This window comes from Delphinus delphis, chromosome 3, assembly GCF_949987515.2.
Source record: "Delphinus delphis chromosome 3, mDelDel1.2, whole genome shotgun sequence".
NCBI classification, from domain to species: Eukaryota; Metazoa; Chordata; class Mammalia; order Artiodactyla; family Delphinidae; genus Delphinus; species Delphinus delphis.
The window spans coordinates 123932288-123946658 of record NC_082685.1 but is presented as its reverse complement, the minus strand read 5'-3'; the positions used below and the strand labels follow the sequence as shown (position 1 = coordinate 123946658).

The 14371-nt window shown below is 34.3% G+C and overlaps 1 protein-coding gene across 1 annotated transcript in view; it reads left to right on the top strand.

Annotated features, from left to right (window-relative positions):
• IPO11 (importin 11) overlaps positions 1-14371 on the top strand; it is a 221902-nt gene that overhangs the window by 117856 nt on the left and 89675 nt on the right. The window contains exons 25-26 of the mRNA XM_060009435.1: positions 8137-8232; positions 8545-8658. Coding sequence (XP_059865418.1) covers positions 8137-8232; positions 8545-8658 — 210 coding nt within the window. The remainder of the gene's footprint in view (positions 1-8136; positions 8233-8544; positions 8659-14371) is intronic.

Genomic DNA, 14371 nt, shown 5'->3' with positions numbered 1-14371 from the left:
ATATAGTGTTATATGTCAATTATACCTGAATTAAAAAAAAAACTTACAAACAAAAAAAGAACCCATGGGCTCTGAGTTAATCTTTATGCACTATATCTTTATAGAATCACTATATATTATCTTTATATATTGTATATAATTATGTATAATTAAGAACCAACAGTCTCTGAGTTGTATGTTTATATATCTATATATTAAAGGTAAAGGAGTATCAAATGTATATATTTAAATATAAATGTATATATAAATATATCTTCACATGTATGTCACACACATATTTTGTATGGATTTTATGAGGTGTACTTTGTTAAAAGCATCTCTTTTTTGTTTCTAATTTCTTAGCTATGTTTTAAGTCAGATATGAGAGCTGGTTAGGTGAAGTGTTACTATAGCTTAACCAAGTAGCATTTTTTTGTGTGAAAACTATGGCATTGCTTTAGATCCTAAAAACAATTTGATTTCCTCCCAGTGAAATGAAAAAGTGTTTGCCCAAAGAGTTTCATTGTAAGAAATGTGTTAACCACAATAATCATAGCAACAACCCATAGTACATTTTGGGGGGCTAAGTGGGTATAAGTTTGTGCAGGCAGTAAAGTCTTTCATAATAGCCAATAAGAGTAATCATCAGTTGGCACTTATTCAAGCATTACACTATTTTATGTGCTGTTCTTTGGACATTATACACATGTATGCACCTCTAAAGCTCCAGATATCTGTGTTAATATGCATGTTAATTTGATTTTCAAATTGGTTGCATTTACTATCATTGTTGATTATCCAGTCATTCACCATATAGGTCAGGGGTCAGCAAACTTTTTCTGTAAAGGACCAGCTAGTAAATGTTTTAGGTTTTGTGGGCCCTACAGTCTTTGTCTCAACTATTTATATGTTTTGTTGTGGATTGAAAGCAGGCATAGATGGTATGTAAGTTAATGACTGTGGCTGTATCCAAAAATGCTTTATTTACACAATCATATAGTTGTTCGGATTTGGCCCAAGGGCATTGTTTGCCAACCCCTGTTACTGGTATTCAGTGCGTTCTGGTAGGCATACATGATAGAAAAACCAGTTTCTGCTCTTGAGTAATTCATTCTTTTGGGGGAAGGAGGCATGTAAGCAATCAGCCCATATTTAGTGTGTTATGTTGTTTTGGATTAGTGGTATCTCAGATTACCTGGTGAACTTTTTGAAAATTTGGGTAGGACATAAGATGTTGGTATTTCTTTTTAAAAAGTTCCCTAGGTGATTTTCATGAGCACTTTCTAGTGTGAGCCATTGCTGTCCATTGGCTTTATGTTACTCTGGGAGTATAGATGTGGTCATCTAACCCAGCATTTTGCAGAGAACATTTTTCAGGGAGAAAGGGTTGAGATGGGACCTGGGTCTTAAATGTTTGGTAGGGTTAGGGTTACCAGATAAAACATAGTACTTCTATTTGCTAATTCTGGCAATCCTAGTGGGGTGAATTAGATTAATACAGTGTTAAGTACTGCAGAGAAGTGAACAGAAATAAGAACAGAGAGAATACTGTGAGAATTGTTTGTTGAAGGTGGGGATAATGGTGTTATTTAAAACCTTTAGTGTCTATAAATTGGAGGGGTTCATATGCCAGATTACTGAAGTGTTAAATTAGAAAGTGATGAGAAAATGATTATATTATTAAGAACTATATTTGTTCCTAGGGCTACCATAACAAAGTATCACAACCTGAGTGGCTTAAAACAACAGGAACTAATTTATAATATTTATAGTGATTATCTCTCTCACAGAGTTCTGGAAACTACAGGTCTGAAATCAAGATGTTGGCAGGGCCATACTCTCTCTGAAGACTCTAGGGGAGAATCTGTTCCATGCCTTTCTCTTAGCTTCTGGTGGTGGCCAGCAATTTCTGGCTTCCTTGGCTTATACATGCGTCACTCCAGTCTCTGCCTCGATTGTCACATGACATTCTCCTTGTATCTTTGTCTTTTCTTCTCATAAGGGCACCAGTCATAATGGATTAAGTGCCTACCATAATAACTTCATCTTAACTTAATTATATCTACAAAGACTCTATTTCCACATAAGGTCACATTCACAGGTACTTGGGATTAGGACTTCAGCATATCTTTTGCAGGGAGCAGGGCACAAGTCAATCCATAACAAGAATTTACTGTTAAAAAATAAAAAGATAGCTTTTGTGTGTGGAGAGGCAGTGAGGAAAATCTGATCTGAGTAGATTTTGTAGGTAAAAGTGACCCAATAGAAAGGAAGATGGCGCCAGAATGATACAGGAGATTGGTATTTTAAGTCTAGAGCGTATGTAGAAGGGGCAAGAGTTTGTTTTTTAAGAGAGCTGGCCAGACTGGTAGTGATTGAAGCTGTAGATATAATGTTAGGTGAAGAGAGTAAGAAACTGGCATATGACCTTGGTGTTTCCAGATAAAAAGACAAGATTGTCAGAGCTGCCTGATGCCTGTCACTATGAGGCAGAGGAGCACTACAGGATGATTAGTACGTCTGCACTTATTGAGGAGGGAGAGGGGACTGAGTAGTATTCATCTCAGTATTCATTTTTAAATGAACTCTGTCTTACAGATGTTTAGGTTAAAATTTAAGAATGTTTCAGTTATATTAGAATGTCGTCTTAGACTTTGTAAGAGAAATCTTGTAAAGTAAAGGCTTTTAACAAGAGTTGAAATAAAAAGTACTTTGGTAAATTCTGATTTTTCCCAGAAAGATTGTTTATCAAACATATTACATTTTTCACACTCTCTGATTTGCTGTTTTATATTTGAAATCACAATGGAAACTTAAATCCAAAATATTGTTATAAACTAAGAAGTGGGTAAATATAGAGTGAAAATACAGCAGAACTCTCTGGTTTTAATTTCATAGGTTCTTCAGTTTCTTTTTTAGAGTAGGGGGTAAAGGATGGGAATGTATGCCCTTGTTACTGAGAAGCTTGTGGGCTCTGAAGGAGTAATAACAGGAATCTGTGTGTGTGGCTTGTCAAGACCCCAGATACTGGAGTCCTAGTCTACCGCCATGTGTCTATCAATCCTCACCTGTACTGATTTCAAAGTGTTCTAGCTCCAAAGCTTACAAGCAAGTAACATTAGACATGTTGTTTGCTAAACTGTTTTTGTGAATTTTTATTGCATTTATGCCCTTACCAAACTGATATAGTGGCAGTATATAATTATGTTGAGGAACTTCCATCTGTCTTACAGAATCTCAGCTTCATCTTTTGCCTTGGTGATAATTTCTTCTCTGAAAGTAGGGATATAAGGAATTGATACTTTGGACTTAATTCTGTTTGAGGAATAACTGATTGGCAATGTGGGAGTGATAGAAATTTGAGAGAAAATTGTCGTGTCATTTTGATGTTGCCTTTGTAGATTTTTCAATATGTGTGTGTTTTATCTTCTTCTCCTTTACTAGACTGTAAGCTTTTCCATGATCCTAAGTTTAGTAAATAATAACTGCATTTGGAATGTTGTTCTCTCCTTGACCTGTGCCTTGGTTTTGTACACCCAGCTCTGTTACTTATACATTCTTGAGTACATTTTGGACTTAAATTCTCTTATTTATTATATAAGATGTTGTACTATATGATTTTTAATAATCTGTAACTATATATTATCTGAAATCCCTGTGACAAATTATAATCTCTAAATTCTAAGTGATGAAAAAAGGTTGTTTCTTATGTTTATAAACACCTACCAGAAAAAATTTGAATTGAAAGTGTTTTTTTCCTCCTGCTTTTCTGCAATATTATTAGTAATTATTGAAAGACAACTTTTTCTGAGTCATATGGAATGGGATTGTGAAATTTATTTGAAAAATGAGGCAAGTTTTTAGGATATATCATAAGGAGAATATTTATTTTCTTTTACTATTTGTTTTAAATTATATTCTTACAAAATAATTAGACCTAGTGTAACTTAGCAGGTGACTTAAGCAAAACTGCTAGGGTTAGAATATTAGCCCTGCTACTTCACAGCTGTGTGAGGTGAACCAGTTAATCTCTGCTCCTCACTTTCCATCTGTAAAATGGGAATAAAAATGTTACGTACTTCCTTAGGTTGTGGTGAGGATTATATGACCTTATATGTATAAAGCACTTGTAACATTGCCTAACATGTAATCAGCTAATACAAGTGTTGGCTATTTTAATCTAATTATATAGTTATCTAATTATTTAATCTCCCTTTGGGGGAAAACAGGCCACCAGGGAACTCTTCCTTTGACCATCTTTTGTAAATAAATGTTTATTTAAAATAGTACATTAGTTAAATTTTTTATAACTTAAGTAGATGATTTGCACAGCGATAGAATTTTACTCTTTTTCCAGAACCATGTTATCTCAGCTGGCTTTTTAAAAATAATTGTTTTAAATTCTTTCTTTCTTTTCAAAATAACATGCTCTTTTAAAAAATTTTATTATGAAAAATTCCAAATTTATATAATGTACAGCACTACCCTTACAGTTTTACTAGAAGGAAATCTATTTGTTTCTCCTTTTTCCTTGAACTGAGAGAAGGTAATGTTATTATTTGTCCCCCAGTTGTGCCTAATATTTTTTGATTGAATGATTCAGCACAAATCAGTTACCATCCAAATATACATTGAAATATTTGTAACATTTAACATGCGTTACACATTAAACCAGTTTCTCTCTAAGTATGCTAGCCAGGGGGTCATAAATAGGATATAAATACTTGAATTATATAACATATGTTTAAGACTGTATTTTTATATAACATTGCTGTAGCTAAACCTCTGTATTTGATTTGAAATCCCAGAAACTGAATTTTATTGTTTATTAAATGGATGTTAAATACTAGAAATATACTAATTATCATGAAAAAATTATTTGTGTTTTTTTTTTATATAAAAGAATATTTTAGGATAATGGTTCTTTTATGCTTGTACTTGAAAGCTGAGAGAACTCTCAACATTTTTGGCATTTTCCTATTCTCAGAGTTCCAATAAAGTTATAATAGTTTTTAATATTGGCTCATTTTTTTCCCATTTTTTAATACCTCTCAGATACTGTTTCTTAATATAGTATGCACATTTTTAATATATTTTTGACTAAGTGTCACTGTTATACTAATTTCTGACAGTATCTGGAAGCAACTTCTTTGTTTTGAAGCAGAAAATTACAATGTTATGAAAATTGGATAGAGAGACAAGTATGCCTGCCTTCAGAGCAAAAATAGGCTTTAATGTATCCTGTGATTCGGAACAAGTTATCTAGATGAATACAATTATATTCTAAAAATACTCAAATTTAACATTTTTTTTAAATTTGAAATTTATCCATATGTATGGATATGTACTTAAAATATACAAAATTGTGTATTACCACTGAAATCGTTAGATGCATTTTTCAAAATCTTGTTTAGAAGTGAAAGCGCTGCTGATCAAAATGTTTGGTAGGATTCTGATCATTATGAAAGAACCTTCTTCATTATGGAAATAGTCATAATTTGAACTCTGACTTTTAGGTCACAACTGCAATACCTTCCCTAGAAATTGGACTGTATAGAGTGTTATGTGTGTGGAAATAAGACCATTCCATACAGATTTTCCCACAGGTTTCTCAAGTTCACCATGTCTAAAGTGAAGCCTCACTATTAACGGCATCACGATTGTACCCATTGACCAAACGTGAAAACTAGGAGTAATCCCAGACTTCTTCACCTCTGGTCAGCTGTTCAATTGGTTTTTTATATCTGATCAGCTCTGCTTTCTGATTTTCTCTTGATTCTGATCCACAGTCCTTGCCTCCAAGTCTGATAGTGGCATTTTCCTGCATAATTTTTCAGAAAGGATCTCACTGTTTCTATGGTTCCTAACTTTTTGAATACAAAGACTCCATTTTAGTTTTGAAATAAGTGAATCCTTTACATACTGTACCTTTATATATAAAGAAAGTGCATAATGACAGCTGGATTGTATTGAATGGTACGTTTCAGTGAATTTACATTTTAAAAGTCATAATCTTAAATATGTGATTACTTTTCCTTTTCTGTACAAACTTCTGTAATCTTTGGAGTTAATAATTTTTTTAGTGTAATTTTTTAAGTGCACTGAGTTCTCTGCCACTTGTCTCTGTTCAATATGTTCAGACACATTGACCCATAAGGATTTTATTACTTTAATTTTCTTGAAGAAGTCTCTTTCAGAGCCATGCTAACTCCCCCACCTTGCTCCCCCTCCCCAGGCTTGTAGCTTCTTTTTCTTTTTCCTAGTGTTCTGAAATTTTACAGTGATGTACCTTGATTTAGGGTTTTTTTAATTAATAGTACCAGGCACTCCTGGGCCCTTTTAGTCTGGAAAGTCTCTCTTTTAGACCCTTTAAAGAAAATATACTGTCTTCTCCTGGGGTGGGGGAAGGTCAGTTGCCCAAATATGCAGATTAGGGAATATCTGGCAATTTGTTTCCTAAGTAGACTTCCAACCTGTCTTATTTTTAGCTTTTCCTTTACCCTCCTTTCCAAAGATGTATGGCTCTGCTAATTCCTGTGGTTTTTGGTGGGGAGAGGTAGGGAGAAGATACATCTGATGTGCATCGAGTTGCTCTCAGCTTTCTCTATTGTAACCTTAGATTTCAGCTTTCTCTCATCTGATAAGTCATTTACCTCTTGAATTTCTTTGTACCTTCCAGTATTCATCTCTCATTCCTTTTGTCCTTTAAAAATTATTCACCCTCCCTTTAAAATCTTTTTATATAAGTTTAGTGGGGTTTTAGGAGGGAATGAAGTTATAGTGTGTCTAACAATCAGCAGATGGCCTTGCTTTCCATTCATAGATAAAATGTCCGGTGACATCTGCCTCTGGGTAGCTTATCTACACCTTCTCCCTCTATTCCAAATCTAATTTTTTGACAAAGTAAACCTTATTGAGGTCAGATTTAATCATGTTCTGAGTCTCATCATCTCCTGTTGCTTTTAATCAGGAACTGTGGTATCTTTTATCCTGTATTTCTTATTAGATAGCATGGTGTTCGGCCCACAGTAAAAGTTATTGTATTTTTAGACTTTTCTTTGCACATTCCTTTTACTTCTTGCACAAAATTAGAGGATGTTGTCATTCATTGTACTGTTTGCTTACCTTGAGAATGTTTTGAAATGCACGAGGTGTATTTGTTGCTGTGTTGGGAGCATGCCATTGGCACATAATGAACAGAGATCAGAGATGCTAAAAACCCCTCGATAGGTGGAATAGTCCTGCGCAGTAAACACTTGTCCCACTCAGAATGCCAATAGTCAGTCTTGAAAAACATTGCTGGACGTTTTAAGGGAAACCTGGCTCTGCCTTGAGACTGGTACTTGCCCACAACCCTCTCAAATGGTGTCTGCTTTCATTCTTACCCCGCAAGCAGTGGGGCTAGAAGTATAGACATTTCTTCTTGGACCTCACTGCTGCTTTCTGACCACTGCCTTCCTCACTCCACCCCTCCCCCCCCAACCCTGGAACAAACAAACAAACAAATCCCACCCCAGTTTGAATTTCATGCTGCCTGTCTTTGTTATAGAGGGAGCCCATCTCACTCAGATAAAAGTAATTTATGTTTCAAATTTTCATCTGTAACAATGTGCATGGTTAATAATCTGTATGATTGTATTATAAATAAAATAAGATTATTTCTCATTTAGTAAATATGCAGTATATATGCAACATGCCCTTTTCCATCCAATTTATGGATAAATTTAAATGTAGACTTATTTTTGGATAGTGAGTGTAGTTGTTACTGATTTCCCTTTTCACTATTAAAATACTTTTGAAGTGCCTTTTATTGCCTCAATAAGACAATAAACATTATAAAACATTAAATAGACATTAACGTTTTATAAGGGTTATTTATTTAAAATGCAAAGATAAGAAGTACATTAACAACATATCTGTTATCAAAATGGGATTAATTATAATTCTATGTAAGATGTATAACTGTCTAAATATTACATACTTAAAATCGAATTGTAATTTTTAATGGATTATCTTATAAAAGTGTGTCTAGAATATTGAATACTTCATGTACTTATATATATGTGATATTTAATACGTTGTTTTCTTTACCTGTGTTTTGCATAAAGCAGTGACTTGCATTATTAAGCATTACCAATGTGTCATTTTGGTTTTTAGGTTGTGGAAAATGCCCTTAAAGTGAACCCAGTATTAAGCCCGCAAATGTTTCAACCAATTCTACCCTGTGTTTTCAGAGGTATTATAGAAGGGGAGGTAAGATTTTTCTTAAGCTTCTAAAGTTAGTATTGGATTCTAGGGTTCTATTTTAATTATTTTCCTTATTCATTGAAAAATTATTTCTTCTTCACATATGTAATCCATATAACTATGTACATAATACATATATATTACCTTGTATGACATATATTTAGTTAGAACTCAGGCAATATTGGTGTTCATTCTGAAGAAGCAGTGTAAAGAAGAATATTGTTATTTCATATCCCTGTTGATTGTTACTTTTTGTCAATGATTGTTTATATTTGTACCATAACACAGTTTTACATATGCTGTATTTTAATTGTACAGAGGTATCCTGTAGTGATGTCAACGTATCTCGGCGTTATGGGTCGAGTCCTGCTACAAAACACTAGTTTCTTTTCCTCACTACTTAATGAGATGGCACATAAATTTAATCAGGAGGTAAGAATCAATTTACTTAAATTGAAGGAGGTCTTTATTCAAATAAAGATTGGAAATAATTTTGTGAAATAATGAGTCTATAAAAGTCTTGTAGTATTTAAACTTTATTTATTTCCCTGAATCAAATTTTATTATGTTCAAGAATACGAAATGAAATAGTACATAGTTGAGTCATTCATAGAATTACTTTCAACAAACAGATGATTTTGAAATAAATATTTTTGTTATTTTAAATCTTTAATAAGTTGTATTGATACTATAATTTGGGAGAAGGAGAAAGAAACCTGTGAATGGCAGTTGAAACTTAAATTTTGTTCTCTCTCAAAATAGGCAATTTTATTCTGCTTAGCCATAGGATAGAATTTTGATTTGTTATGGTTGCCGTTTTTGTTAACTCATACATAAAATGAAACAGGAATACTTTACATATAATCATGTACTACCTTTGTTTCATTTCCTTAATGAACTTGTTCTTAATGCCATGCAATGAGTTTCTGTCATCATTATTGTGGGAAATGACTTTTTCAGCAGAAGCTCATTAAAAATATACTGTAACTGAAACCAACTACCTGAGTAAGTATGGAATAGGTTATTAAGTGAGTTGGTTACTTGAGACTACATACATTATATTAAAATATGGTTTTTATGTCTTAAGTCATTAATCTGTTAAGATTTATAAAATGTAGAAGGTGGAATGTACTTGACTGATCTCTAGAATGGAGGGGCAGTTTGTGAAAGCTTTTGGTTTGTGGCTGAAATAGGTATTACCATTTCCACTTTTAATGAAAATCAGAGTAAGGAAGTGTGAACTGTAGAATGTATATAGTTTTTCCAGAATTAGACTAATGTAATTAGAGAATCTAGACTTTATTTTGATGAATAGGCAGGACAGATTTTTCATTAGCTTCATTAAATTTAACTGTGATGGAATAATGTTAAAAGTTTAAAGAGTTTATTCACTTGAGTTCAGCAAAATCTGTTGAGTGGTTTTAATAATAACAATATATTTAACAATATAAATTTTATGTATTATTTTAATTCTTCACAACAACCCAATGGATAATAATATTTTTATTTCCATCTTACACCTGAGAAATCTGAGGCTTGGAGAGATTTAGTGACTTGGTCAAGTTTGCAAAGCTAGCAAATGATGGAATTGATATGCAGACCCCAGCAACCTCACTTCAGAGCTGATATCTCAGCGACCACATTCTACTGCCTCCTATACATCCTGCAATAGGCACTTCTCCACTAGACACTGAAGACACCTGGTTTGACAAGCCGATAGTATTCTTTTAAGGGAGAGAGTACTTACACAGGCAATTTTGTAATATTATTATAAATACTATGTTAGAGTTTTGTCCATCGTGCTGTGGGAAGAGAAAGAAAAGCTGTCTACTCTGTTAAATTTTTTTGTCCAATTTTTTTTCTTGTGATAAAATACACATAGCATAAAATTTACTATCTTATCTATTTTTAAGTGTGCAGGTCAGTGGTATTAAACATATTCACAGTGTACAATCATCACCACCATGCTTCTCCATAACTCTTTCAGACTTGTAAAACTTGAACCTCTATATCCATTAAAGAATAACTCCCCATTACCCTCTCCCTGTAGCTGCTGGAAACACCATTTTACTTTCTATGTCTGTGATTTTGACTACTCTAAGGTACCTCATATAAGTGGAATCATACTGTATTTGTCTTTTTGTGACTAACATATCACTTAGCATAATATCCTGAAAGTTCATCATGTTGTAGGATATGTCAGAATTTCCTTCCTTTTTAAGGCTGAATAATATTCCATGGTATATATTTATCACACTCTACTTATCCATTCATCAGTCAGTGTACACTTGAGTTGCTTCCACATTTTAGCTACAGTGAATAAAGCTGCTATGAACATGGGTACTCAGATATCTATTTGTGACCTGCTTTCAGTTCTTTTGGGTATATATCCAGAAGTGGAATTGCTGGGTCATGTTGTAATTCTATTTTTAAGTTTTTAAGGAACCACCATACTATTTTCCACATAGCTCCACCATTTTAAATTCCCATCCACAGTGCACAAGGGTTCCAGTTTCTCCATATCCTTTCCAACACTTGTTTTTGTTTTTGATAGTGTCCACTTTAATGGGTATGAAGTCGTATTGTAATTTTGATTTGCATTTCCCTAATGATTAGTGGTGTTGAGCATGTTTTCATGTGTTCGTTAGCCATTTGTGTATCTTATTTGGAGAAATGTCTAAGTCTTTTGCCCTTTTTTTTTTTTTTTTTTTGCGGTACACAGGCCTCTCACTGTTGTGGCCTCTCCCTTTGCGGAGCACAGGCTCCGGACGCGCAGGTTCAGCGGCCATGGCTCATGGGCCCAGCCGCTCCGCGGCATGTGGGATCCTCCCGGAGCGGGACACGAACCCGTGTCCCCCGCATCAACAGGTGGACTCTCAACCACTGCGCCACCAGGGAAGCCCTTTTGCCCATTTTTGAATCCGTTTTTCTGTTGTTGAGTTTTAGGGTTAATTATGTATTCTGTATGTTAATCTCTTATCAGATATATGATTTATAAATATTTTCACCAGTTTTGTGGGTTGCCGTTTTACTATGTTGATAGTATCTTTTTTTTTTTTTTTTTTTTTTTGCTGTTAGAGAGACCAGACTTTATTTTCATATATTAATTAGTTATTATCCACTTTCAATTGTAAATGACAGACACATTACACAAAACTGTTTAAAAATAAAAGTAAATTCAAGAATGTTTTAATATTTATTTTGAACTGTGGCTGCCCACCCCCAGCTCCACCCTACACACACCAGTTACCTCTTTAATCATAAGTCTTTTCCTCATTTTCTGCCCTGCTCTCCATTTGGTGGCAAAGACCAAAACTAGTGATTTATCACCTCCTCATAGTTAGTTTTTCATTAAAGATTGGATTTGACTTATTTTACTCACATAATTAATAATAGAACAATTTTTAAAGGTTTATTTTTTTTAAATGTTTATAGTATTCCATTTTCCCATCCTCCAAATAATTACACTCAGTGTATTCACATTTCTTTTACAGATCATTGAAGTAGCTTTGTTAGTTTACCAGTTTTTATATACTTTATAAATAAACACTGCAAAAGTTATAGCTAGGTACTTCATATTTCTATTCTTATTCTCAAAGTTATTATTATTTTTTTTTTTTTTAACATCTTTATTGGGGTATAATTACTTTACAATGGTGTGTTAGTTTCTGCTTTATAACAAAGTGAATCAGTTATACATATACATATGTTCCCATATCTCTTCCCTCTTGCGTCTCCCTCCCTCCCACCCTCCCTATCCCACCCCTCCAGGCTGTCACAGAGCACCGAGCCAATATCCCTGTGCCATGCGGCTGCTTCCCACTAGCTATCTACCTTACTACGTTTGTTAGTGTGTATATGTCCATGACTCTCTCTCGCCCCATCACAGCTCACCCTTCCCCCTCCCCATAACCTCAAGTCCGTTCTCTAGGAGGTCTGCGTCTTTATTCCTGCCTTACCCCTAGGTTCTTCATGACATTTTTTTTTTCTTAAATTCCATATATATGTGTTAGCATACTGTATTTGTCTTTTTCTTTCTGACTTACTTCACTGTGTATGACAGACTCTAGGTCTATCCACCTCATTACAAATAGCTCAATTTCGTTTCTTTTTATGGCTGAGTAATATTCCATTGTATATATGTGCCACATCTTCTTTATCCATTCATCCGATGATGGGCACTTAGGTTGTTTCCATCTCCGGGCTATTGTAAATAGAGCTGCGATGAACATTTTGGTACATGACTCTTTTTGAATTTCGGTTTTCTCAGGGTATATGCCCAGTAGTGGGATTGCTGGGTCATATGGTAGTTCTATTTGTAGTTTTTTAAGGAACCTCCATACTGTTCTCCATAGTGGCTGAACCAATTCACATTCCCACCAGCAGTGCAAGAGGGTTCCCTTTTCTCCACACCCTCTCCAGCATTTATTGTTTCTAGATTTATTGACGATGGCCATTCTGACTGGTGTGAGATGATATCTCATTGTAGTTTTGATTTGCATTTCTCTAATGATTAATGATGTTGAGCATTCTTTCATGTGTTTGTTGGCAGTCTGTATATCTTCTTTGGAGAAATGTCTATTTAGGTCTTCTGCCCATTTTTGGATTGGGTTGTTTGTTTTTTTGTTGTTGAGCTGCATGAGCTGCTTGTAAATTTTGGAGATTAATCCTTTGTCAGTTGCTTCATTTGCAAATATTTTCTCCCATTCTGAGGGTTGTCTTTTGGTCTTGTTTATGGTTTCCTTTGCTGTGCAAAAGCTTTGAAGTTTCATTAGGTCCCATTTGTTTATTTTTATTTTTATTTCCATTTCTCTAGGGGGTGGGTCAGAAAGAATCTTGCTGTGATTTATGTCATAGAGTGTTCTGCCTATGTTTTCATCTAATAGTTTGATAGTTTCTGGCCTTATATTTAGGTCTTTAATCCATTTTGAGCTTATTTTTGTGTATGGTGTTAGGGAGTGTTCTAATTTCATTCTTTTACATGTACCTGTCCAGTTTTCCCAGCACCACTTATTGAAGAGGCTGTCCTTTTTCCACTGTACATTCCTGCCACCTTTATCAAAGATAAGGTGTCCATATGTGCATGGGTTTATCTCTGGGCTTTCTATCCTGTTCCATTGATCTATCTTTCTGTTTTTGTGCCAGTACCATACTGTCTTGATAACTGTAGCTTTGTAGTATAGTCTGAAGTCAGGGAGCCTGATTCCTCCAGTTCCTTTTTTTGTTCTCAAGATTGCTTTGGCTATTTGGGGTCTTTTGTGTTTCCATACAAATTGCGAAATTTTTTGTTCTAGTTCTGTGAAAAATGCCAATGGTAGTTTGATAGGGATTGCATTGAATCTATAGATTGCTTTGGGTAGTAGAGTCATTTTCACAATGTTGATTCTTCCAATCCAAGAACATGGTATATGTCTCCATCTATTTGTATCATCTTTAATTTCTTTCATCAGTGTCTTATAGTTTTCTGCATACAGGTCTTTTGTCTCCTTAGGTAGGTTTATTCCTAGATATTTTATTCTTTTTGTTGCAATGGTAAATGGGAGTGTTTTCTTGATTTCACTTTCAGATTTTTCATCATTAGTATATAGGAATGCCAGAGATTTCTGTGCATTAATTTTGTATCCTGCTACTTTACCAAATTCATTGATTAGCTCTAGTAGTTTTCTGGTAGCATCTTTAGGATTCTCTATGTATAGGATCATGTCATCTGCAAACAGTGACAGCTTTACTTCTTCTTTTCCGATTTGGATTCCTTTTATTTCCTTCTCTTCTCTGATTGCTGTGGCTAAAACTTCCAAAACTATGTTGAATAAGAGTGGTGAGAGTGGGCACCCTTGTCTTGTTCCTGATCTTAGTGGAAATGCTTTCCGTTTTTCACCATTGAGGATGATGTTTGCTGTGGGCTTGTCGTATATGGCCTTTATTATGTTGAGGAAAGTTCCCTCTATGCCTACTTTCTGCAGGGTTTTTATCATAAATGGGTGTTGAATTTTGTCAAAAGCTTTCTCTGCATCTATTGAGATGATCATATGGTTTTTCTCCTTCAGTTTGTTAATATGGTTTATCACATTGATAGATTTGCGTATATTGAAGAATCCTTGCATTCCTGGAACAAACCCCACCTGATCATGGTGTATGATCCTTT